This window comes from Panulirus ornatus, chromosome 69 (assembly GCF_036320965.1).
Source record: "Panulirus ornatus isolate Po-2019 chromosome 69, ASM3632096v1, whole genome shotgun sequence".
In the NCBI taxonomy this organism is placed as follows: domain Eukaryota; kingdom Metazoa; phylum Arthropoda; class Malacostraca; order Decapoda; family Palinuridae; genus Panulirus; species Panulirus ornatus.
In genome coordinates, this window is record NC_092292.1 from 19,664,935 (window position 1) to 19,692,548 (window position 27,614).

At 50.7% G+C, this 27,614-nt stretch overlaps 1 protein-coding gene across 10 annotated transcripts in view; it reads left to right on the top strand.

Moving 5' to 3' along the window:
- Positions 1–27,614, top strand: part of LOC139747680 (transforming protein p54/c-ets-1-like) — a 268,848-nt gene that overhangs the window by 199,084 nt on the left and 42,150 nt on the right. For all 10 annotated transcript variants that reach the window (XM_071660266.1, XM_071660265.1, XM_071660263.1 and 7 more), the window contains 2 exons: positions 2,502–2,618; positions 24,198–24,398. In XM_071660266.1, coding sequence (XP_071516367.1) covers positions 2,502–2,618; positions 24,198–24,398 — 318 coding nt within the window. The remainder of the gene's footprint in view (positions 1–2,501; positions 2,619–24,197; positions 24,399–27,614) is intronic.

Genomic DNA, 27,614 nt, shown 5'->3' on the forward strand with positions numbered 1-27,614 from the left:
AGCACCCCGTCGCTGGCACCCTCATGATATCTCCCCGTCCCTGGCACCCCCACGATATCTCCCCGTCCCTGGCACCCCCACGATAGCGCCCCGTCCCTGGCACCCCCATGACCATGTCCTCACCCTGGCTCTTCATGAGCGCGCTGCCATCATTGTAGTGCCTTTAAATCCCATGACAGCGCTCCGACCTTGGCAGTCCATGATAGCTCCCCAGCCATGGTACACCATGATAGCGCCCCAGCAGTGGCACCCCACGATAGCGCCCCGACCCTGGCACTCCGTGATAGCGCTCTGGGTCAGATTACAACCGATAGCCCGTTTTCCTCGGACCGCCGTTTTTACCTCAGTTTTGAAACCCTGGCCCATTTGTGGGTCGGTGATTCTCTCTCTCTCTCTCTCTCTCTCTCTCTCTCTCTCTCTCTCTCTCTCTCTCTCTCTCTCTCTCTCTCTCGTCGGTTGCCGCCCCAGCTTCCACATTTGTCATATATCTTCCAGGGACGAGCATTTCTGACGTGCAGCGACTGGGTACGTGTCACGCGAGTGTTTGGGCTCAGACATGACGTGGGGGCGCGTTCTCAGAGATGGACTCTCTTCTGTTTCGCTTCTCTTTTTATCTTTCGTTATCTTTTCATATCAGTTTCTTTCCCGATTCTTGCCGTTCGATATCGTAACTCTTTGTTCTTGTTCCACTTTAATGTATTCGTTTTTTTTTTTCCTCGTTTTCCCTCCTTTTTCTCCTCTGTTTCCAACATTTGTTGCATCTCGTTCATTTCCTCAGTTCCCCTGTAGCTCCCCCTTGGCCAAGGTCACTTGTTGCCTCCACATACACCAGGCGGGTGGAAGCGTGTGAACCCCCCTCACCAGGCGAGTGCAGATGGATGAACCCCACATCAGGGGGTGGGGGTGGACGAGCAAAACGCATTTCGTCTATTCTTTCTGCATTTTCCATCGAAACCAAATATTCGAAGATCCTCGTCGAACACGCGCGCGCGTTTGTGTGTGTGTGTGTGTCAAGGGGTCGTTGTTGGTCACGCAAGACGAGACGCTGGCGTGTCGTGAGGTTGTCTGTCGTACAGTACAGAGATGACGGTAGCGTGTCGTAGGCTGTCGTCCAACACACACACATGAAGCTGATGTGTCGTCATGGCAAAATCCTTACGTCTTTAGTGGGAGGAGGAGAAAGACGGTGTGTGCGTGTGTGTGTGTGTGTGTCCTGGGACATGTGAAAGTTCCGGCTTGGCGTCCCGAGGGGACGACACGTGGTCAGGTTTCGTCTTCTGTTTCCCCTACGGCCTTGTTTCCCCTCTGTTTTATGTGCGACCGTTGCTCCATCCGAGTCATCAACCCCTCTTGTCACCGTTTTTTCCCTGTTGGTGCCGTTATTGTCTGCCGGCAGGTCTGTTGTGTCTATAGTTCATGACCTGGAGTGGGTTATCTATTCATCCTCCTTATTGATCACCATCTTGATTGGTATTGACATATTTTATTAATTTGTGGTTTTTGAAGTAATCAAACCATCTTCGCGATGTAGGAGGTAGTTTCCACGCGCCGTCATGCCCGTCGTGGTAACCTCTTTAGAGAGTCATCCGTTATGTATCTGTTAATTCCATACCTTTGTCCAGTAGCAGATGCCTCTCTTCCCCCTCTCCCTCCCTCCTCCCCCACGTGTCCAGAATTACCTTTCCCTTTCTTGGGTAGATGGGGAGAGGGGTTGTGGGGTTTGGCCTCCCCCCCCCTAAGAGTCAGGACTTGACCCCCCACCCCCATCCCCCTTCTACGGACGGGTTGGAGTTGGATGGGGGTGGGTGAGGTTTAGGGGGCCCTAACGGTTTTGGCTCGTGTGAAGACGAAGGATCAGGTTGTGTGTGTTGTCTTTGGGTTGTATTTCTCTTCTGTGGGTTGTGAATTATGAGTGTGTGTGTGACGGGAGCTAAGGTGGATCGACTTCGAAGGCTCGGGACTCGGGGGTTAAGGTCAACTTCTCAGGGTTGGGAACGGGTTAAGGTCTGTTGTTTGGGTTGCATCAAGATGGCGCCTCTCCTGATCATTTTTTTATTGTATAAAGATGAATAACCAATAACTGTATTTTGATAAGGGATATCAAGGTTATACCCTGACGTAGACGTTTAAATCTAACCTAACCTCTTTTGACCTTTTTTTGATATTTTTTCATTTGTTAGCCGTTCTTTAGGTGATTAAGGATTGGAAATTTAATATTAGTGATTTGAAGTTTATATACCATTGTTTAATCATGTAATTTATGTTGACAAGATTAGACTACATGACCCTCAGGTAGGCTGTGTGACCTATAGTTAGCTGAACTTACCTTAGCTTTGTGACCTGAGCAAGACACGTTCTGACCTGAGCTTGACCTGAGCGTGGCTAAGCAAATGGACGAATGTCGACCAGGGTTAAGCCATTACTTACCTGAGCTAGGTGTCTGACCTGTACTAACCTGTGCTTGACCCCTTACTGACCTCATTACCCTTGTGTCACGACAGATCTGCCGGCGCCGGTGCCGCCCCTGACCCCGGGCACCACCAAGAAGATGACGGAGGCCCTGAGGGCGTCCTTCGCTTCCTGGGAGAAAGAGCGAGAGAAACACAACATTACCAAAGGTACAGTGCTCACCCCTCATGGTTGTTGTCCTAGTGTGGTGGTGGTGTAGTGGTTGTTTTGGTGGTTGTGTTAGTGATGACGGTGTGTAAGTGGATGTGTGTGTGTGTGTGTGTGTGTGTGTGTGTGTGTGTGTGTGTGTGTGTGTGTGTGTTTATTCACGTAATATCATGAAATACGCATAGGCGACGTGTGATGGAGGAGATGGATGCACGCGCGTGTGTGCGTGCACGTTGGGTGCGCCCTCTCTGCGTACCCCCTCTCCCCCGTCTGAGTGAGCCTGGAACGTCAGATGACCAGTGGACGGTTCCAGCGGCTGCTGGCGGTGTCCGCCCGACCTCCTCCCCCTGATGGGCAGGATACGGCCTCGCGACACACACACACACACACACACACACACACACACATACACACGTGCCTCCCGCTAACGATGGCACCTTAATGTAGGGTGAAATTATACCGGAGCTGCCGGCAGGCGGTGTACGCCCGTGCCCCCACCCCGGAGGATCCCCACAGCACCCGTGCCTGCCCTGAGGCCTTCCACGCCCACCCAGCCGCCCGACGCCCAGCTGTGTGGCACGCCTGAGGCCCTTGGCTGAGACTGCATGACAGCGGCCCGGGCTGGACGCTGGGAGTACCATGTACATGCTTGGGGTTCCTCCTGCACGTGTCTGGTGTTCGTGCTGGTACAGTCTGTGATGGAAGTGATCCCTTCTGCACGTGATGCACGTCATCCCTGCAACATATGTTCCACGTCATCCATCGCTACACTTGCATTTCATCCCCGCTACACAAGCTGCACGTCATCTGTCCTCACGTGCTACACGTCATCTCTCCACCAAGCGCTGAACGTCATCCCTGCCCCCATGTTGCAGCCCTCCACTATCACGTCGCGGGCGTCACGTCAGGAGTTAGTTTTCCTCCTGCATCAGGGCAGCAGCTGAGCCGAGCCGCAGATATCAAGGCTGTGTCCTTGAACTGTTGTTTATCATGAGCGTCATAACTGTATACGTATTGCAGGACGACCGACGGCGACAGTTCACTGCCACGTGGGGGGACTCGAGGTGAGAGGCACGTCTTCGGAAGTCACTTCGTCTGAACTCTGAAAAAAAAAAAAGAATACCGGAAGATCCCGACTATAAAGTGCTATAATCCACATTGCCAGAAGGTGGGGAAACTGACCCTAGCAGCGGGGTGTAATTGGGGCCACATTGTCGTGTGCTGGGAGCAGGACAACGCGTGTTGGTATCCTCCTTCTGGGGGAAGATCTGGCCAGTCACGTCCAGACCACAACACCGACCCACACCACACCAGAAGTAATGGACCTGAATTTTCCTCAGAAACAAATTTTGATCCATTTATTTATGCGTCGCTCCACACCGGAACGAAGGGCCCAGCTGGGGTGAGGACGTCATGATATGCTGCTGAAGAACACAGTTGAAGAACCCATTTTGTCCCTGTTTGTTCACGAAGTGATCATGATGTAGAAATGAATGGCTCTGGGAGGGAACATAGTGGGTGCTGGTCGTGGCTGATGTGTTAAGCTGGCCTGCTGGTCCTTGGGGGCGGCTGCTGGTCGCTGCTCGCCCCTGGTGCAGTCTAGTAATGAGGGTAATCTAGAATCAACAATAATGTTCCTTCCTATTCACTATCAGCCAACTGGCGTTTTCTGTTCCGCACCCGACGCTTGGCATATGTTATCCCTTCTCGCAGGGAACCGTCCTGTCTCCGGCTGGTTCGCTCACGGCCACGGAGCGAGCAAGGATCGCGGCCGAACGCTCCAGGAAGTGGACGATAGGGACTCGTCCTGAACGAGTCAGTGTATCCCTCAAATAACGAAAAAGTCTAAGTTAATGTTGTGTTTTATTGGGTCTCCAGGACCCGTAAGTCGACTCTGCTGCTGCCGGCTCGTGCTGTCGCTTAGCGGGGGCTCAACCAACAGAGGACCTTGGCCGACCGTAATGCTGTGTATATTATCGATAAAACCTCGTGCTTTTACCACTCTTTTTTTGTCTTGCTTGTCTGGGTTGTGTCGTGTTTTGCTTTCATAATTGAACACGCTCATTATATGGACGTTATCGTGGTGAGGTGAAGATCAGTGGCCTTCTTGTTCTATGTTAGGAGCTGTAGAAGATGAAGAGGACCCCATGTGTGTGTAGTGGTGTTATTGGAGGTTGGTCGTGGCGATTTGAGGAGTTGTCCCTGAGGGTGAGGAACCTCTGCCTACCAGCTGGCCGGCCGCCCATCACCCGTCGCTGCCCACCGCCACCCCTCACCTCCACCACCATCCTTGCCACCGTTACACCACCACCACCTCAGGCAATTGCCAACACCACGACTACTGACTGCCACCCTCGGTACCATTATAAGTCCACTAAGACTACTAGTATCACTACCGTATTCTCCACAACCCCCTCCCTCCTATTCTACAACCCCACCACAAGCACTCTCGCTCCAGGAGCAGGTGGGTGGTGAGGGCATCGTCGGCAGGAACCACTCAGTGATACCATCATACACGTGTTTCGTCGTCCAGGGAGGCACAGGGGATAACCAGGAGCCCGGCCTCACGACGACAAGAAACGGTCGTGGACCTTGTGGCTACTTGCAGGGCCCACCAACAGTTGCTTGTGGATGGTGCTTTCGGTGGTGTAGTGAAGGGCAGGCGTGTCGAGGGTAGATGATGAGTGTGTGTGTGTGTGTGTGTGTGTGTGTGTGTGTGTGTGTGTGTGTGGGAGGGGGGGTGTGAGGGTGGCGGGTCTGGAGTTGGTCTTGATTACACTGTTGATCATTGTGCTATTAGAACCCCGGCCGCTCTACCGTCAATCCCCTTCAATCACGCTCATTCTTGCTCTGGTTTTATGCTTAGTCTCCGTCGTGACGCACGGATGACCTGTCTCAAAAATTTTTTGACCCTTAGGCTCGCAGGCAACAGAATGCGGCATCCCCGGGGCATCTTCCACCACTGGTTGCATAAGTTACCTCGGATATTGTTCTCCTCCAGAGTACATATAAATAGATGAATTGTAGCGTGATCATGTGGGTAGAGGCAGGGTGAGGAGGGGGGCTGGCTGGGTTGGCGGAGGGAGGGGTACCAGGGTGGCGACGGCTGCTGCTGCTGCTGCTGCGGCCTGGGCGTCATCTGGGTAGCGGCCCACCACCACCACCACCACCACACGCCCATCCGCACGCCACACACTCACAAACTGCTGCCGAACTGGGTTGCTTGACGCACGCCTCTGGCCACACTTCCTTCGTTACCGTGGATGTGCGGAGGAGGCTGGAGGACGGCCTCGCCACCCACCCTCGACTCCTGAGGAGTCGGAGGGGATCCGTAAGTGCCGAGCTGGGCGACCTGATCGGGTAAGTCACCAGCCGAGATGCGATGCTGCTGCTGGGGTCCGACAAGGCCGTCTAGCGATAGCCGTCCTCACCACCTCCCCCTCACCCCCTCCGCCCTCATCCCCCCTAGCCGTCCGCGACCTTCTCCGCCTCGCTTCCTCGTGCATCGTCGTCCGTCCGTCATCGTCATCATCCAGTTGCTACGCATCCGTCCGCCTGCTCGCCGAGGAAATGCCAAGTGGTAGGAGACGACAGCCGGTCACAAGTCAGGCTGTGGGGATATTTTTGTCAGGAGGCGATCTGGGTACCTGAGGCCACGCTGGTGTCTTGATAGGGTTTCCTGTTGTTTGGAGGCGGGAGGTAGGTTGTAGGGGGGTGGGGGTGATGGTTGGTAGTGATGGGTAGGTAGATGATGGTGATGGGGAGGGTGGGGCTGATGGTTGATAGCGATGATGGCAGCGTGTGGGGGGTGAACTCATGTTGAAGAACAGGATATTGTTATAATGTTGAGGGAACTGGATAAGACGTAGATTCCTTAGAACATACAGAATATCCCTATAGATATGTGGAGACTGTGGGACAGAGTTTGTTGAGCCTTTAAAGACTTTATTAAAAGATGATGTCAACGGAAGTTGTGGTGAGGTACTGGTGATGTGCAAATTTATTCCAGTATAGAAGGGATGAGATCGGTACGTATAGTATGTATATATCAAAGAAAGTAATTCAGATATTCAAATCTCTCGATTGCATTGAATTCTTGAGTGATGGATAGTTTGGATATAGAGGTGGAAACCCGTGTTATAATCTTGATAGATATTTATGAAGGGGTTACTGAAATGTTAAAGAAAGGGAGACGGATTCTGTTCATAGGAATTCTGCAGAGGTATTCGATACGATGCTGTGTGATGGATTATTTGTAAAAATGAAAAGGCGGGATGATATCACTTGGGAGGTGGAGAGATGCGTCTGATGATGAAATGGAAGGGTGATGATAGCAGATAGTGGAGTGCCACAAGGCTATGACTTGGGACCTGTTATGTTTTTGATTTCTATTCATTGTAGGAGTGAAATCGGTCGTTAGTATGTCTGCAGATGATACAAAACCAACAACACAAAACCTTTATGTGAATTACTGTGGAGCTTCGTGGGGGTAGTCAAGATGTTATTGGGGGGAGGAGGTAATCAAGATGTCATCGTGGAATTGGCTAGGGCAGGAACCTGGATGACCTCAGTGGAAGCAAGTATTCCTTAAGTGGGGGAAGTTTAGAGAAATCAGATTGCGAAAAAGATCTTGAGATATTAGTATAAAGAACTTCATTGCTTGATAGCCACACTTGGAAGAAACGCAAGAAACATGACGAAACATATGAGACATTCAGGTTCATTGATAAAGGTATGGATGAGATGATATATGATACGTCTGCCAGACATATACTTGAATGTGGTGTATTTGTATGAAATATCCATTTCAAGGAGCCTATTGACAAACTGAAAGGAGTAAAAATTTGCAGCTAGAATGTTACCCACATGGGAGGGTCTGGGCTGTGAGGAGAGGTTGGACATACAACGGTTACATGCATTGAAAACCTGAAAGGGAAAGATGGGAACCTATCATGACACAAGATTCTGAATAGACCAACTAATTTGCATAAGGGTAAAGCGATCACAGCTGGTGTAGGGATGAACAGGGGGGGGGGGGGACAGGTGGAAACGTTAAAGTAGATAATGAAAAAAACGAGAAAGATATGATAAATGACAGATGGAATTCATTAAGAATGTCGTGTGTGAAGGTAAGATCACCGTTTTCAAAGCAAGGACAGAACTCTGAGAAAGAAGACCCCATTGTGAATCCTACTGAGCGGGGAATAAGCCGCAGGAATCGCTGTGTGAAAGAGATCCAGGGGTCGATACTGTACTTAACCTGTCATTGGAGCCGCACATCAGAACTGTGAAAAATGTGGAATGTCTTCTGGCGGATGTTAAAATCCCTTTCAAGTATATGGATTAGAAAATGTTTGGTGAGCTGTACACATCATGAATTAGACAGAAGCTAGACCATGCCCCCGCTTCAGGTCCGGTGGCCGCAACCTAAAGAAAAGCAGAGATACGATTGAGGAGGTCCAGAGGAGAGCACCCCACGATGAATTGAGAGAGCCGAGCCACGACGAAAGGCTGAAGACTCCACAGCTGTACACCGCGGAGGAGAGATGCGAGACGGCTGACCTGATAACGGCCCTGAAGGTTCCTAAATCAACTGGATGACGTTGACGGTAAACAACTCTCTACCAGGTGCGGTACCAGAGAGAGAGAGAGAGAGAGAGAGAGGATAGTTTAGGAGGACGCGGAGAGATGCTGGCTGGAAGGATTTGAACAAGGAGATAGAGTGCCGGCAACTTACAAGGATTTAAAAGTCTTCTAGATGGTATCGTATGTACAAGTGGCGGGGCCCTACGAATGTAGAACTCTCTCCTCATAATGTACAAATCGGTAATTACACAGACGCGCACACGCATGCTTTCTTGCTTGCAATATCCCTCTTTGTCCTTTTAGGGTACATGTAGGCACAAACATATATATTCCTACACTTTTTTTTTCGTGGAGATCATGAAAAATTTCCCGAGTACTATAAAAATTTCTGACTTAAGAGCAAACATAAATAAGTCGGTGACATGATTAATGGTCCATCATAAATGAATTTAATTTTTTTTTTAACACACGGGTTGTAAAACTCAAGATGACGCACATACTGAGAACACATTCCACTCGCTAACATAATGAACAACAGTTTTTATCCCAGGGCATAACAGGCGGGACTGACCCAAACAGCCTGCTCGAGCAGTAAGCCATTCACGCATAAATAGGATTACAAATTCCGTCCTTTTTTTTTCTTTTTTTTTGGTGGTTGTTTGAGTGACTCCCCTGAGAGTGCTGGGTCGTCACAGTCCTCAGGGCAGGACAGGGCAGGTCCTAGCGCCCCTAAGGCCAGTCCCAAAAAACTCTTCCTCAGGTGACATAAGGTGTAAAATTCATATATACATCTCATCATGGCGTCGAATGCGAGTTGTTGATGTTTCAAGCGTAGACCACTGTACTTTCTGATGGGCGGAGGAGGAGGTGGTTGTGTATTATGATCCTGGGGTGTCGGCTGCGGGTGAAGAGGTGGCGGTCGCAAGTTTACGACAGTGGGCCAGCTAAGCCGATTGTGGCTTCTGGGGACATCACGGCGTCCGACCCCTCCACGTCTCAAGTACTCGCTGGCTCTCCTGGCCTACGTCGAATGGTTACTGGGTGGAAGGGGCATATTTGTTAACTCCATCATAAGTCTAGCATACGCAGAGGGGAAGAGAGGAGAGGTGCCATGGCGTGGCACTACAGAGTCACAGGTGACGGGAAGGATAGCCAGCTGGCACCATCTCGTCCCCCTGCCAACCCAGACACCGTTCCTGCCCCAAAACGGACGCACCACACTCCATAAACCGTCTCCTTAGCAGCAACCCTCTAAAATGTCAAGCAGACGTAACACAGGAAGAAAACGGACTTATTCCTGCCCCCGGTGTGAGAGGTGTAGAGAGTGAGGGGGAGAGCGGCGGAGGACTTCTCGGTGATGAGCGTCATAAAACACCTTAGACAAAGTGTTGGCCAGGTACACCGCCGCCTCCCCTCACCAGCCTGTGGCCGGGACCTACAGCACCAACATTTACTGCCTCATTATCCTTCTCTTAAGGTTCCTGCCGTAATGTGACTCGCCCTTGATGCTGGATTGCTTTTACGTAGGAAAACGTTGGGCGAGGAATTATTCTCCTGTTGTGAAGGAGTCTATACGGAATTTGATTGAAGAGGATAGTTTTATAGCCGTGTTATAATTGTCCCTGGCGACATAAAGCGCTGGTTCGCCGCGTAAGACGCCCCTCGGAACTGTGCGAGCCATTTATGGCACTGTTCTGGTCTGCATCGGTGTGGCAGCGAGGGCAGTGCTGTGTCAGGGCCTTTGGCAGTGATGCTTCTGGTGGTCGTACTGGGTGCAGTGGGTAGAATGTGTGGGTTGTAGTAGACGGAGTACTGAGGCTATGTTGAGCAGCGGGACGTGTCGGGATATGGGCGGGATGTATGGTATGTGGGCAGGGGGGTATGGGCAAGCGAGCGCCGAGTGTGTGTGTGTGTGTGTGTGTGTGTGTGTGTGTGTGGCAAGGAAAACAAACAGAGGGAGGAGCGGCTGCAGGCAGGCACTTGACTGACCGCTCCTCACATCACACACTTACACCACAAAGAAGGCGTCGACAGTCACGCCGCAGGGATCACCCCCACCAGAGGCCGCTCCTGCCGAGGTGCTGACGGGTGCTCCTGCTCCTCGAGCTGGGAGAGGAACCTGGCCAGGGCTGGGACGGGGATGTCCCCGAGTATGGCGAAGCGTCCCACAGGGCTTGGGGTGGGGGCTTGCCAAAGGGCTGGAGTTGTGACAGCCACCATATACTGCGCAGGTCTGAGACGGCGAGAGACAGAGTGCCCATTTCAGGCCGGTCAACTCGAAGCGTCTCGGAAAGAAAGAGAAATGTCTTCTGTGAGTTAGTAGTGGGTCGTTGGAGGACCCGCCACACGACCAGTCCTTCTCGAGAATGTCACTGGACCTGTGATCCCAAACCTTTGAAGCTTCAGTGCGTCTGTCTATTCGTACTTAGATATCCACTTCTCGGGAGAAGGTCAGAGCGAGTGATCAGTACGCGTATGCGGCGAGATGTCGACGTGCGGCTGAAGTGGTCTGCACGTCACGAAACTCATATGAGAGGCGTTTCTGGCGGTCATCTGTGTACCTACTGTCATTTCCCCGGATGTTGTAGAAGATAGTTTATATAAAACAGCAGAAAAAGAAACTAGACCCTCTGTTGCAGGAATGCGAGGAGATATATCTCCCTCGTCATATTCACCCTGTCAACACACAGTCTTTATTCTGTCAAAGTATATTCTTCACGTACCTCATCATAATGTATATATCTCCTTCGTTTTCTTTTTTTCCTGTTCTCGTCTTTTTGTTTATATCTCCCATTCCTTATTCATGAAGAAAGTTTAAGTCATCTGTGCTACCTCACCTCGTCTTTGTTCTCGGCTCTCTTATCATGTTCTATGTTTCTACCATCTGTTCATTGTCTGTCATACCAGTTCCATGTTCTTTCACAATTCTGTCGTATCATTCTCATTTCCATCACTTTTTTTTCATTTTAATATTTCCACTTTTTCTTTGACTTTCTTTACCCTGTTTTCTTTCCATTTTCACCATTCCTCTTTACGTTGCTTGAAGTTGTGTTTCCTGGTGTGTTTTCTGGTGTGGTGGGTAGGTTCTGTGATGAGTGTTGTAGTATGGTGGTTTGTGGTGTGGTAATATTGTCTTGTGGTAGGGTTTTATTCTGGTGTGGTGTGGTAGTATTGCGGGTGTGGTGGTACTGTGGTGTGTAGTTTGATGCAGAGTTGGGTGAGGGGCGTGGGGCTGGGTGGCGGGGCAGCAGGCGCGGGCCAGGTAGAGGCGGCAAGGTGCACCAGGGATAATTAGCCAGCGTCAGGTAGCCTAAACAATAGGATGCGGCGACAGTTATACAAACAGCTGATGTACAGGACTACCCCTAGCGTGCCAGGGACCCCTGCTGGGTCGCAAGGATGACCACCCTGATGTGCCAGAGACCCCCCAAGCGTTCTTCGGACGACCGCGAGCCTCCCATTACGTCGTACGAACGACCATCGACCACCTGCACACGGTTAGTACTACCTGAACTTGCATCTCTCTGTGTTCTTATTGTCTGCAGTAAGCATAGACGACCGACCACCCCACCACACACAGGTTGTCCGGTCAGTCCGACCGTTCAACCCTCCGTACATCTGCAATGACAGCAAGAGCATGCGTGCGTGCCTGTATGCGCAGTGCAGTCGTCACGCAGATCCCCGCGCAGCAGAGCAGTCGTGTTGGTTACTCGCTGCTGCTGTTGCCATCTGTCTCCGGCTGGGTTTCAGCTGTCGGCCACCTCACCTGCCGGAGCCTCAAGGTTCCTCCTCACCACCCCGTCTTTGTACACCTGGACCTTCGCCTCATGATCTGTCACTGCAGCTCGGCGTTTACGCAACGCGCTCACACACGTACACGCGCACTGGCTTACGCAGGCGGACGTTCACTCCCGTGTGAGGGATCGTTTGGTTTACCAGACTGTTTGTTGCTGAACGTTCCCATCTGTCGTGTGAGGTGCAGAGTGGCATGTCTGATGGATCCTTGATGGCTCTCATCCGTTCTTCTCTGAAGCTCAAGACATGGTACTTATGTACAAGGTTAGGTTAGGGCAACACGAGTGTAAAACTCCCTCACCGTAACACGCAAATAGTAAACACACACACACACACACACACACACACACACACACACACAGGTCCCTTAGTTTGCGGTCGTGTCACGTCCTAAGGGAATTAGTAGGTGCACGTGCCGCGTGCGGCTGAGGGGAACGCGTGTGCATCGCTCCAGAGTGTACCGGCAAGCGAATTACGTGTCGGGAGATGGCGATTTGTTGGTCGGTCGAGAGATGCTGGAGTGAAGGACGAGCGGGTGCTGGATCGTCGGTGGCGAGGTCTGGATTGTTGGTCTTGAGGTGCTGGAACGAGCTGTGTGTCCATCAACCCTTCAGTTGCCTGATGCACTAGTTGATCCAAAGACGTTAAGTCTAGTGCAGTTCAGGTCACCGGTCGAGCTGGTCAAGGGTCGTCCTCTTGCGCTGGATAGAATCGTCTTCGGCATTTATTATTATATTATATATTTTTTTTTTTCATTAGTATTTTCCCATCCCTCATTCCCAGTCGCCCTCCGAGCATGAAGGACAAGAATGATATGTTTGTTTTTTCCTCTTTTTTCCCCCCTCGTCTAAGCTGAGGATGGTCACTCCTCCGTTCTAAATGGGCCTGATCCCTGCCAGGAGGCCGCACGCGTGAAGCCCTTCTGTTGCCACTCGTTCGTTCGCGTGACGCGGTTCCGGATCAATAATTTTCCATTTATTTTTCCGATTCCCGGAGGTAGCACACGTCACCGTCTTTCCCATAGCTAAGGATGGTGGGTTGAAGAGTGTATTTGGCTCAGAGAGAGAACAGGGTACTCGAGGCGAGGAGCCAAGGGGAGAAAATCGTTGCGAAGTCAAGAAGACGGGAAAACGTAGCGGGGCGGCGGGTTCCAGCTGGCCGCCGACCAACCCGCCCGTCTGGAGCAACAAAACAAAATGGCGGCCACACCACTTGTTTTCCAAACGCACGTGGTCGCACACGCAGACACAATCATTGACTCCAGTACGTCGCCGTCGTGAAGTCCGACCGACGTAGGTGCGAGATGCGGTAACCGGAGGAGGAGATTAACAAGAGCTGCGGGAGGCCCAGGTGGGGGGCGCTCCGGAGTAAGGCCTGTTAGCGGCCAAGCACCTGGATCCTCAGGTAAATACACCAATTAGCCGGAATAAAGGTGAGACTCATTACGGCGCCCCTCCGCCACCTCCACGGGGATATGGTACTCCAGACGCAGACCTCCCCTAAGAGCCAGGTTTCCAGCCGTAGGGATAATGTTTTCTTTCACCAGGATTGTATGGGATTTATCCTCCCACTCTGTCTTTCACGGTGAAGGGTTTTGTGGCGGCGAAGCTTTCACTTGTTAGTCTGATGCTAGTCTGTTCTCGTTCTGGAAAAGAAAAAGAAATGAGTAAAAGTAAATACTGAATTTTTTTTCTCGTTAAGTTACTTAAGAGATGATGTGGAAACAAAGAATATGCAGGAACGAACGGATTCCAAGATCTCAACCTTCGCTGGAGCAAGACGAAATGAGAGTAAGTCTTGAAAGTACGTCTAGAAGGATGAAGAGGACATAGTTCAAAGTTTAGTGCTATAGACGCGGTAGATGGAGCCGAGCAGTGAGTGTGTGTGTGTGTGTGTGTGTGTGTGTGTGTGTGTGTGTGTGTGTGTGTGTTGAGGGGCGGTACCTTCACGCCAGGCATAGTGTAAGCAAGCAGAGGAAACGCTTTAGTTTTGGCAGTGAGTCTTGTGGTCCTTGCTGGAACAAATACTACCCAGACTTCCATTTTTTAGGCAGTTTTGAAAATAATGACACTCGCTTTCGTTTTATTTCAATAACTATTCAGAAAATATAATCTGCATGTACTAGATATATGATAAAAGAAATACTTATACATAGAAAATTACCCTTAAGTGCGATGGTATGGCCCTTGGGTATGATGCCCTAACAAGCCTTTGATCGAGTCCTTTAGACCGGGCCCCTCATACCCACGGGCTCTTTTCTATCGTCGTGTTCAGGGAGTGAGGCAGTTGTCGTCCAAAGACACAAGGCGGAAGGTGTTTTTATTGAAGGTATTAATGTTCAGAGCCTCCTCAGATCAGAATGGATGGGAGGCTTCACACTCAGGGTGTCTGGAGTTCTTCCTCCACTCTCAGCTGAGGTTGGCGCTGCTCCTCCACTCATAGCTGAGGTTGGCGCTCCTCCTCCCCTCATAGCTGAGGTTGGCGCTCCTCCTCCCCTCATAGCTGAGGTTGGCGCTCCTCCTCCCCTCATAGCTGAGGTTGGCGCTCCTCCTCCCCTCATAGCTGAGGTTGGCGCTCCTCCTCCCCTCATAGCTGAGGTTGGCGCTCTTCCTCCTCCCTCAGCTGAGGTTAGCGCTCCTCTTCCACTCTCAGTTGAAATTAAGCTTTATTCCCTAGGCTGTATTCCTTGCTGTTCTAGGGATCAGGACATTTATCTCTCCATGTCGACTCTGACGCAGAACTGTTTTGGCAGTTACATAGTAAACCTGACCCTCTAATCTCGAATTATATCTGGAAAGGAGTCGCATGATGACCAAAGATACTGCAAGTGTTTTCCAAAGCTCTTGACCAATATACCTTTTCCTGATGATTCTCTAGTGAGCGCTGTAACTAATCTTTTCTGTAGTAAATGTTATACGATTTCACATGTTAATGCCCATTCTAATCTCTTCGCTATTATGCATCGTTTGTTCCCCAATTGTCACCGTTTAAAGGGACCGTGTAAACAGATCATCAGGTCAACGTTAAATGGACCATGTAAACAGACCATCAGCGCATGAGGCACTAGACTCATGAATGTTACGTGTTTATCGTGACGAAATCGAGGTCATTACAGTTGATATGAAAGCCGTCAAACAGGATGGGACCCAGTGCTGTCCCCTGGTACATCCCGCTCCCCAGGAGAAGAGAAGCTTATAATCTCCATTAATCCATTTTAACAGTTATTTTGCTGGATTAATGTGAGACAAACTGGAGGGAGAAAAAGAAAAGCCAGCTATCCTCACACTTGGACTCAATGATATAATGAGTGGAGATGGACCTTCTCACATCTCCCTCTCGGGTGAGGGGAGAGTGAGACTGGACCTCGTCTGACCTCTCTCGTCTCCTCGGTCACCCGATTAAGTTCTGGGAGGGCGAGGACTCCTTTGGGAGTGAGGTATCCGTCTGGGTGTTTGTTTATGATCCCAGCGTGCAAATGGGATCTGCGGAGCCCCTAATGAGGCAAGGTAGCGGCGGCTCATTTACCCCTAGTGACCTATGGCATGGTGTGGGTCGGACGCTGGACAGGCCTAGGGCAGCCTTTGTTTCTTTATGAGAGGAGCTCGTCTGCCTGGCCAGGCCAAGCCCGGCCCGGGAGGTGGGTCTGTAATGGAGCCATGGAGCATTTAATACACTGCCTGTTTAACTGTGCGTTGTGGTATATGTGGTACAGTGATCATTTCACTGTTATCATCAGTGCTTACAATGATGGTTGGTAAACTTTAATTGCTAGTAATGATGGATTGGTTAAGATCTGTTTTCCATTCCTGTTCGCCATTCTTCGTGCTCCTCCTCCTCCTCCTCTTCTCTTCTTCATCTTCAGTACAATGTTCCCCAGACATAAGATGTTTACCTTTGTCAAATGACTGACAGCGTTTGAGATGTCTAGAATGTTACTAATGTATTCCTGGGCTGTTGGCAAGCACTAATTTCAGCTTCTTATTTTATTTCGTAATGATAGTAATCATTAGCCAGTAATTACCCTGTCTGGCCAGCTGTTTTCCTCCTAGTTCCCGGGTGTTGTGAGTCCCACAAGCGCCACAAGTCCAAGGTCCCGACTGACCAGAAAATTGTCCCGTGGAGGCGTTGCTAATTCTTTATATACATAAAAAGCCGTTGATATATGAATGGAAGACCCTCCCTGTACCTTCCCTGCATCATCATTCCCTCCTCCCCCCCTCCTCCCACCCTCTCCTGTCTCAAGACGCCACCTGTCTAGCGTCCCGTCTCCAGACGCTGCAACTCCTGGCAAGCGTCTGCCAGCCACCAGCCAGCCACCCCCAGCATCTGGTCAGGGTACCGTGTACCCTCCATACATCTGCCTTTTGTACTGTCCACGCTGTCGTAGATACGTTTTACGACACCTGCGTGTTCAGGGTGTAACGTAGGAAACACGTACACTGTAGGGAAAGTAGATAAAGGTTGGGTGTGGTACGAAGGGAATAGGTTGGCTTGGCTTTGGTGTAGTGAGGCAAGTTAGATGGAATAGGTAGGGTGTAGGTTGGTTGGCGTGAACATAGGTGTGTGGTGAAGTGTAGGGTGATTGACTTGGGTAGGGTGTAGGCGTGTTGGCTTAGAGTGCTTTGTGTGTGGTGGGGCGTAGGGTGAAGTAGAGTGTTGGGCTCTGATTAGGGTTTATAGGACAGGGTGTAGGGTGGATTTTCAAGTATAGGGGAGTTTTGTAACAATTACTACTACTGATGACTTGTAATCAGTTATCACTTATTATTTTACCTTCATTATCATCCCATGAATAATCTCTGTAGAACTGACCAGAGGTAGCGTAATCATTCATAATAATAACAAAACTAATTGTGATAATGACACTGAGGATAATCATGATAATATATTAATGAGCAGCCTGCGCCTAACACTTATAGGTCGAGGGAAATCGAACTTACAATCTATTGAAAACTCCAGAGGTTCAAAAAACTTCCTTTAGGTACGCCAGTCCTCCCCGGCAGTTCGTTACTTGATCCTCAACTTTCGAACAAGGTCTCCCGTAGGTGTGGCCAGAGGTTTGTGCACGTGGATCTCATGTGCGCGCGCGTATGTGTGTGTGTGTGTGTGTGTGTGGACGTGCAGGGCACCTGCCCGGGGTGGAACACGTGCCTGCCAGCTGCCGCGAACACACATGCTGACCGCAGCTGCCGACGCCTTCCTGACCTTACCTCCATACCACCTCAATTTTTAGCTCGTCTTCTCCGCCTCGTCATGGATACTTAATACGCCATTGTGGATGTATATGTATACTTGTAGGCAGTGTGCTGTACGTCTCTGTATGTATATGCATTATATAAGAAATCGAGAGGGGTAGAAGGCCTTGGCCAGCGACACCCCCCCCCCCCCCCACGGGCCTGCTGCTGCCAGCTGCTCGATGCACCTTCAACGTCTCAGACCCGCCTCTTCGCCCTCAGCCTCCACATTTCCCACCATATCTTGCTCCCTTCCCCCGTACACCCACTTCCCCCACGCCGTCGTCCCAGGTTACCACGTCATAACTGCAAAGTGCGGCAAATCAAGCGTGCGTAAGTGTGAATTTAATGGCTTATGATACGCTACTTTGGCCAAGGCTCCTGGTGTCTACTGTCCAGCTGACAGTATCGTCCGACAATTGAATGTATTAACGAACTTTCCACCGTCACCAGATGCCTTGGACGTGGGTGGGTAGGGTGCAGGCCAAGGGTGGGGTGTGGTGGGGGATACAGGCTTGTAGATTTATTAGAACATAGAGCGCTCCTCAGCTGTCGCTCCATCAGAGTTGTGGAAGGTCGATCAGCTGTCGGTGTATTAGAGTTACAGAACGTTGATCAGCTGTCGCTGTGGTAAAGAACGTTGATCAGCTGTCGCTGTGGTAAAGAACGTTGATCAGCTGTCGCTGTGGTAAAGAACGTTGATCAGCTCTTGGTGTATGAGTTACAGGACGTTGATCAGCTGTCGCTGTATTAGTTATAGAACGTTCATCAGCTGTCACTTTATTAGAGTTACAGAACGTTCATCAGCTGTCGGTGTATTATAGAACGTTGATCAGCTGTCGGTGTGTTGGAACTTGGGAACGTTTGGCAGCTGTTCTGCTGCGGTCAACTGCTCGAATGATATCAGGATTATCGAGGATGATTCTCATGGCTGTTTCGTTTGTAGCTGCGTGTTTAACGAGAGTTGTTCATCATGGGTAGAACCAAACAAAATGCCAAACATACCTGACTGTAGATAGCTTTATTTGCGTTCGTTTTCAGCAGTGCAAGTGACCTACAGACCTGTTCGTTGCAGTAGATGGACGAGATACGCTTGCACCATTCTCTACTGCATGCTCACATGTGATGAATAGAATGTAGATAGATAATTCTCATCGCCTCGTCTCTCTCTCTCTCTCTCTCTCTCTCTCTCTCTCTCTCTCTCTCTCTCTCTCTCTCTCTCTCCACATTGATGGTTAACATATTGTTCTTCGTATGGATTTCTGTGTTGCCGGACTCCCCCTGCTCGGGGTCACACTCCCATTAAAAAGTCAGTCTTAGTGAGGTTGTATCACTGGGAGTAGGAGTCTCGTCAAAGAACTTCTCACTGCAAAGGGATCTGCGTCTCCCTGCTGCTGGAAGTAGCGCAGCCTTGGGATGCAACTTGCAGAAGCCTTTTGAAAGGTACTGGATCACACCAGTAGTCTTTCATATATATTGGTATTAGGTTAAAAACACTTTTGCATGTATTTTCGTTACCAATATGTATTTAGGTTTGCGTATATATACATACATGATAAGGTGCGTAGGTGTGAATGTATGCGTACATGTCATCTCGCTTGTGTGTGTGTGTGTGTGTGTGTGTGTGTGTGTGTGTGTGTGTGTGAGCATATGTTTGTCTGTGTATGTATATACGTGTGTGTGTGTGAACGTGGGGTGTTTCTGTGTCAGCATGTTTAGTGACACACAAGGCACTATGTATCCTCACGGCTAACAGGTATATAATTAACTTTCATATATGTCCGCTCACACTTTGGTTTTCCTAGGAAGCAGGTGGTCTCCTTGTGGTTCGGGGAATGTTGGGAACACATACTTCAGCTCCTTCAGTGACGCTGTCTTCCTCTCTCTCTCTCCCCTGCCTGGGTATCGCAAGTAACTGGAAGCAAGTCATGAAGTTGCGCGGATCGACACCCAGAGTGTGTTGCTTCTCTCTTCTTTTTTTCACCCGTTCCCTCAACCTTTTTGTATCATTGTGACTGTGTTGATGAGGACGACCAGTTTCATCGACAGCTGTAGAACATGGAATGCAGGAGCGATAAGATAGTAGGCGTCCGATACAATTCGTTTTCTTAACTGTTGGGCATCCGTGTGTTCCCGAGCGTTTCAGGGTGGGTAACAGAGATCTGGTAGGGTAACGAGACACTAGTGTTGATGTTATGCCTAAGACTACAGTTTTGACCTGGGAAGAAGGAGCGCCGGTCTTCCAACACAAAACACCTTTGTGACTGCTGAATCTTCAGTGTTTTTTGACACCAGTGTTGCATATGTTACATAAATGTTGTGTGTGTAAGACTGGGGTATTATAACACTGGTTTTGTATGCATAGCACCGAAGTGTATATGTAACAAGGGTATTGTATGTGTAACGCTGTGTCTTCCATATGTAACATGGTTGTTGTATGAGTAGCACGGGTTTTGTATGTGTAGTGTAGTACACCATTACACCATTCTGGCTGTTTAGTTCTAACTCTTCTAGTCTGGTTATCCAATTATCTCTGTCTCTAGCTCGTCCAACTTAACGTAACGTAATATATCGTAACGTGACGTTATGTGGCATAACTAACACGAAGTGTCACGCATTGTTAGTTTTGATTCCGAAGTGTCTGTGATACGTTGGGTCCGAGTCTGTTCCCCTTGCTCCCTCCTTCAGTCATCGCTCTCCCTGTGCCCATCCGCTCACCACACACTCACTGTCTCCCCTCCCTCACCAAACCCTCAACCCACTCCTTCCCTCACTCACTCCGCACGCACACCACCTTTCCCCTGCCTCACCGCACACCCACCCCACCTCTCCCCTCCCTCAAGTGCACTCACTCCACCTCTTCCCCTCCCTCACGACAGAAACACTCCACGTCTTCCCTCACACACCACGCACTCACTCCACCTCATCCCGCCCCTCACGACACATTCACTCCACCGTTTCCCTCCCTCACGACACACACACTCCACCTCTTTCCCCCCCTCACTCCCTCCCTCCCTCACTGGTGACCGGGCCATTATTTGCACCAGTGTGCCCCAAGTTGTGACTTCCGTGGCCCTTCCATTTTCCTCGTCTGAGAAATACTGGCGATCCCTTGTTAGGCAGTCGGGCGGAGTTCCCAAGACTTGTGTATGTAAATCCCGTACACTTGCTGCTGCTGCTGGTCTCCCTCGGTAGGGCCCGGTCCCACAGGCTCCTCCCTGTGGGAAAGATGGTTCTCACCCACATTGTTCACAGGGTCGTTTGGTAAGCGGGTTCAGGGGGAAATATGTGCCGTAGTGCTGGTGGAATTTTGAGCATTGTCCCGGGTAGGGGGGCACTCGTGGCGATGGTCCTCCCGGAGCAATTGTAACTGTTTAATTGTCGTAATGAGGGTGAAGAGGGAGGTGGATTGTGATAATGAAAGGTCCTTCGCTCGCTCATTGTTGTCCTCTCTGTTCGTTAAAGGTTCTTGTGTTTCTCTCAGTCCCTCCACAAGTTGCTACTCACTCCCTCCGTGTTCCCTTGTGTTCTCCCGAGGTCGGATTTTGTTCATGGTTGTTCTCGGGTTCACACGGAGAAATATACTTTCCCATGGAGTGGTTATACGTAAATTCGACGTAGCTTTGATAGATGTGCGATGTCTTAAATATCTTTCATGAAACCACGCCGTGGAACTCTGTATCGAAGGAGAATACTAAAGTCACTAAAGTCATGGTTAAGTGTATTTCATATCAGATCACCTCGCGTTTCAAGAGCATGTATTTTTTTTTTAGGTAGGTAGCAGAGTATATGTTCATAAATTTTAGGGAAGTGCATCCGTAGTTTTGCCTTTTTACTAATAGAGGAAGATTTTATTTCTATGACGGACGAGAGGAGCACGTGAGGATTGCCGGGCAGGACAACCTCACATGGTGGCTTCCGATACTAATATCCTTTATCCTAGGATAAAAGTCGTCGGTTTTCCTCGGGCGTCCCTCTTGATCCCGCGATCCCTTGACGTCGTCATCCCTGAGGCGACCTCGTGCAGACGGACGGGCGGGCGGAGGGACGGACGGATAGGCGGAGAGAGTCCCAGACGCAGGCAGATCAGAGTATAATCATTGACCCTTAGCATGTGTGGTGGTGATGGGGGTTGGGGGTGAGGGGAGAGAGGGAGGGAGAGAGAGAGAGACGTTTCCATCTTCCAGTGCCTCTCCCTCGCCTCCCCTTACCCCTGATGGTCCTTCGCTCCCCTTCCCCCTGATGGCCCCACTGACCCCATGCCCCCCTCCCCCTCCCCACTCTCCCCACCCCCATCAGCAGCCTCACAACAAGTACACAATAGGTTGTCACTGTAGCACTGCCGGCACTCCACCGAGTCCGCCGTGTTTCTTTGTTTAGCCCGGCGGTGCTTGCAGTGCCCTCCTGCTGTCTCCCCTGCAGGTGCCCTGTCACCTGGCGACGCCTTGGCCACCTCAGGGTGAGGAGGGGAACACCTAGCGAATGACCTCTCTCCTCCCCAGGGTGAGCCTCCCCGAGGGGAAATTGTCTGTCCGTATTACCGGGGTCATATTTCCCCTCATTTGAATACGAGGGTGCCCTCAGCTGGCCGCCCCACCCCGCCCCGCCCCTGATGTTTATAATGGTAGTTACCCACTGAGTATTATTGTTGTGTCTTGTGTGTGTGTGTGTGTGTGTGTGTGTGTGTGTGTGCACATGGTGTAGTGGTGATGTTCAGTGTAGTGGTTAGTGTTGTGACGGGTAAGTAGTGGAAGTGGTGGTAGTGGTTGTTAGTGATGGTGGTGTTAGTAGAATTGGTGTTGGTGGTTGGTGGTGGTGGTGGGGGCGGCAGTGTTGCCAGCTGGGGAGCTGGACACCCGGTAGGGATGCAGGGTGTCTCCCCCTCCTCCTCTCCCCCCCCTCCCACCCGCGGGCCTGACCCCAGATTTGTTAATGATAGTGACTGTGAAATTTACATTCTTATTGTTCATGCATACAGGGACGATAATACTCGTGGAAAATGTATTTTTCTCCCCTGTGTGGACGCGGGACGGGCTATCTCTCGCTTTACGTAAAGATAGTTACGACTTTTGTAAAAAAAAAAAAAAAAAAAAAAAAAAAAGCATTACCTATAGACGTACCTACGGTGCACTATGACGTGGGTGTCTACGTTCCACGGCTGGTCTGGTCGTGGCTGGCAGAGACGGCAAGAGACGCTGTCATGGGCTCGGCTGATATGGTGGTAACGTGTGGTAGTGTATGTGGTGGTGGTGGTGTCGGAGTGTGTGGTAGTTGGTGGTGGTTGCGGTAAAGTGGTAGTGGTGGTGATGGTGTGGGAGTGTGTGGTGGTAGTGGTAGAGTGGTTCTGTAGTGGTTTTGTAGGCATTGTGATAGTGGCAGTGGTAGCAGTATGATGACACTGTAGATTGGATGGTGTCACTGCAGACACTTAAAGTGGCGGTGGTAGCAGTATGATGACACTGTAGCCTGGGTGCTGGCACTGCAGGCACTGTCGGAGCGGCACCATTATCCCTTAACAGGAGGCCAGCGTGATGGACGTTAATAGTGGCTCAGCTTAGCCGATCCTGGTCACCTGCTGGTCAGCCCGGGGTGGGAGTGGTGGAGGGAGGATGGTGGAGTTGTGCAGGGGGTGTGTTGGAGTGGTGGATTGGGGGGTAGGGTGGGGGAAGGGTGTTTAGAATGGTGGAAGGGGGCGGTGTAGGGAGATGTTGGAATTATGGAGGGGGTGGTGGAGTGATTTACGTGTGGAGATTGTCCTGGAGTGGTGGAGTGGGGTTTTTGGAATAGTGTCCGGAGCAAGGGAAAGATTGGAGAGGTGGTTGGGGCAGGGGTTGGGGGGAGCTGGAGTAGCGTGTAGGGCGAGATTGGGGAGTTGGAGTAGTAGCTGGGGGTTGGTGGAGTGGAAGTGGTAGTTTGGGGTGGGGGAGATGGGAGCTGGTGAAGCGGCTGGAAGAGGCGGGAGGATCGGGCGAGGGAGTGTGTGTCTTGGGAAGCATTACTGACCGACTCCATAACCATCTGGCGTGCGTAGCAGTGTCCTACCCCTTATTATATATATTTCCCCTCTCATGTTTTCTTCGAAGATATTACAACAGGAGGAACGTAACTTTACTTCCTTACTCGTAAGATTTCTCGTAACTTGTAATGTGGCGCAAATAAAGTTAAATTGTAATAGATGGCGAATGTTAACTAAAGTATTTGTTGTCATGGTTGGTTTACTGTCATGGCTTGTTAGAACCTGTTGGCCGGTGTTGATGGAGGGGCGGTGGGGCGGCAAGTGCTGACCGAAGGTGGCCAGAGTCGGCCAGAGATGATGGGGGCGCTTGTTGTGAGTCAGCAGGTGGTGGTAGGGGAGGATGATGCGAGTCAGCTGGTGGTGGTAGGGGAAGAAGGATGATGTGAGTCAGTAGGTGGTAGTAAGGAGTGTGGTGTGTGAGTCAGCAAGTGGTGGTGAAGGAGGTTGTGTGGGTCAGCAGGTGTTGGCGAGGGATGGAGTGTGGTGTGAGTCAGTAGGTGGTGGTGAGGTAGGTGGTGTGAATCAGCAGGTGTTGGTGTAGGAGGGAGGTTGGTATGAGTCAGTGGATAGTGGCGAGGGAAGGAGTTGTGAGTCAGGAAGTGCTTACGTATGATGGTGTAAGGCACTGTGTTGGTAGGGGGACGGGTCTGTGTCACCGAGGGGTGAGGAAGTACCTTATGAGGGTGTGTTGAGGAAGCGCCCTGTAAGGGGATGCGTGCTGGAGGAGACACTAGTTACCTGTTACATTTTCCTTTTCATTCTTTTATTGTCTTTCAGTTGTTGTCTTCATATATTTATATGTTCATCTCTCAGAATAATTTTGTTTCGAACTGACCAAGATTTAAAAATCAGTACGCCATGGGTAGAACCAGTCGATCTGCTGGAGACACTGGCGCTTCCTCGTGCTGCTTTACTGACGGAGGCCCTGACGAAGATATTGTTTGTTTCAGATCCCAAACAGTGGTCAGAGGACCACGTAAGGCAGTGGCTCATGTGGGCCATTAAGGACTTCAGCTTGGAGGGCGTGTCGGTGCACGAGTTCCAGATGAAGGGGCGCGACCTGGTCGGCATGGGACGAGACTCCTTCCTCGCCCGCACCCCGCCCTTCATGGGCGACATCCTCTGGCAGCACCTCGAGTTCCTCCAGAAAGGTGAGTATAACAGGTTTAAGGTTCGCGCCCTGTAGGAGGGTCAGTAATCAAACATTCACTTCCTCAGAAACGTCAATTTTCACATCCTGTAAAATGGTCCATATCCAGAGTCCACTTCTCTCGGAAAGGTTCGCATCCTGTAGAAGGGACCATATTCAGTGTTCCCTTCTCCCAGAAAGGTTGAACCTATAGACCCTGTGATCATATGATGGTTGCAGTTCATCCTGAAAGATCACCAATACTTAGGGTTCGATTCTTCTCGTAAGGTGATACAAGGGGTCAGTCAGTGCATCGAAGCAGGTAGGTGCACAATGTCCAGTTCAGTTTTGAACAATTCTTTATTCCTCAAAGGTCAAGACTCAAGTTTCAGTTCCTCATTAAAGGTTATTTAGAATGTTTTCTCTTGCATAAGTGTGTGGTCAAAAGGTGAGGTTCATTTCCTCCAGAAGGCCACTGCGTCGAGCTCTTTTTCACCGGGAGGGTCGGCGGCGTCTCGTTCCTCCAGAAAGGTCGTTATGCATTGTTCACATCCTTCCAGAAAGGCCAGTCGGGTCATTCTCAAGCACCCAGTTCCTCCAGAATTGGTGACTGTGCCGCGACCCCCTCCACAGGGGGTCATTCTATGCGTCCTAGCTTTTCCCGGGAGCGCAAACATCTTCCCCTGGGCACTGGACATGGAAAGGCAGATAAGTGAGGTGGATCATTATAGAAGCAGACTTGTGCTTTGCTCCTCCGTCCAGGAACACCATCGCTCGCCTGATTCGTCACGTTGCAAACCGTCACGACTAGCAATATGCGGCCCTCTGTCGCCCCGGCTCCTTGATTCACCGTGGTCCCTCTGGGTTTCGTTAGTTTCATGGTCCCCTTTTTTTTGATCATTCACGGTCCCTTGGTATATTAGGTGGGTTACCTGGAGCAGCCGGGCACTCCATGGCCTCCTCCTCCTCCTCCTTGGACCCAGCGTTCCCTTGAGTCCCCGCCCTGCCGTGTCGGAGTCGGTGCTGGTGGTGCCGTAAACAGGTCCCGTCGGCTTCTTTTGATCTCACGCCCACAACCAAGGATAGAGTAAACAATGCCAAACAAACTCCAGGTAACATGGGCCTCACAGGTGGACTGTTTGTGGATATGTGAGTGTATGCATGTGCATATGTACTTTGCTTTCGTGAGGTTCCTCTTACCTGTGACTGTTTCTGTGCGCGACGAAAGACAGCATCGTCTCTCTCTCTCTCTCTCTCTCTCTCTCTCTCTCTCTCTCTCTCTCTCTCTCTCTCTCTCTCTCTCTCTCTCTCTCTCTCAAGGTTAATGACTATATCAGTTCGTGTGTTTTACAATACCGTTTGTTAGTAGGTGAGGAGGGAGTCTTGAGTACCATTAGGTGTACGAGTGTGTGTTTAGGATGGAGTGCCACGAGATCTGTGTGTGTGTGTGTGTGTGTGTGTGTGTGTGTGTGTGGAGGAAGGAGTGCCACGAGATGTGTCCGTGTGTCAGGGCGGGTAGCCTCAAGCGTCCCGCTCTCAACGAATTATTAGATATGAAACAGGATTCGCCGCTGTCCCTCAAGTACTCGCATCTCGACAAATTATTAGATATGAAATAGGAGGAATAGCTGACCTTTGGCGTCCCCACCAACACCTCTCACACACACGGGGCGAAGCACGCGGAGGACCTTATCAGCCCCCTAACCCTCTGGGATGAAAAGAAAATCTTTACTTAGGACTTAATTCAAGATCATTATAGTTGAAGCGTGGAGGTGAGACTGGCATTAGTTTGATGAAGGAGATGAAGACTGTTGGAGGAAGAAAAAGAGGAGGAGGAGGAGGAGGAGGAGGAGGTGAAGGTGCGGTGAGGTGAGAGAATTTATTTTCTTTTTCTTCCCTGCTGGCGGACGCTCTTCAGGAATTCCTGTATTGGATTATTACATTGTCTTTCCCTCTTTCCTGAGCGGAGGAACGCGTCCCAGCGGGCGATGGGATGCCAAGCGATGCTATATATATACTTAACACCGCTCGGTCTGTCGGTCGGTCGCTCGCTCGCTCGCTTCACGGGGAAGAATTCCACGTTTGACGCTCTTGATAACCTTCGCGTCGAAAGTTTTTTTTTTTTTCACCCCGTTTTTTTTTTTTTCCTCCTAGTGTACATCAGTCACAATAGCGTCAGTTGTACAGTGTGTGTGTGTGTGTGTGTGTGTGTGTGTGTGTGTGAGGGTCGTCCGCTCTCGGGGTCTGCTGCTAGGGGAGTGGGAGGGAGCGAGAACGGGTTGGGTGTATGTTGGTGTGTGGGAGGGAGGGGGGTAGGGGGATAGTTGTGGTAACAAAGGGTTGTGAGAGTGGTGTGCCCCCCCCCCTCCCTCCTCATTCAGCAGCAGAGGTAGTTGTTGTTGGACCTAAAATGGTATTTAGCAATTCGGGGTCTTCATAAGAACACGGTTTCGACACGCCCTCACGAGCGCTCCGCTCATAAGGGGGAAACTAACACGTAGTGAGCAGACCCCCGGACCACACGGGGGGTGGGTGCTGGGGACGGGGATTGGGTGGGGGGTGGTTGGTCCTTTCCCCGTCTCCCTCGCCTCCTCATTGCTTGCAAGATGTCTAGATGGAAACATCCCCCCGTCGCCTCCAGCTTGACCCTACGAGGAGTGAGAGAATGTCAAGGCAACTTCCCTTAACTCTAAATGACAAGCGTTAACGGCCATTACATTTGGTCCTAACAGCACTTTTGCTGGGACCGGATGTGGACATGGGGCCCTCCACCCATGTTTGTGAAAAGTTGGTAACCCCCGCCTCGCCGCTCCCGCCCGCCCGCTCACGTGACCAATTTTTAGCGCGGCCCAGGAACCGGGACAACTTTACTTCATGCTCTTTCATCTCCACCCGACGCTGTGGGGAGTCGTGTTCATCATCATCCACTCGAGGTTAACATTGTGGCTCTTCTCTCTCCAGAGCAGATCTCGAACAGAGTCAGCCTCTCTCTCTCTCTCTCTCTCTCTCTCTCTCTCTCTCTCTCTCTCTCTCTCTCTCTCTCTCTCTCTCTCTCCTCCCTCCCTCCCCTCACCCCCCCTCCCATTTCTCCCTTCCTTCCCACCCCTACATCCAGACCCCCTCCCGCTCCCGCCCTCCAACTTCCTTTTATCCCGATATGAAAACTTGAAACATTTCATCCCGTTTTCTACCGTCAGGTCTCTCCTGCTGGTTCATACAGTCCGGTCGGCCTTGAGTG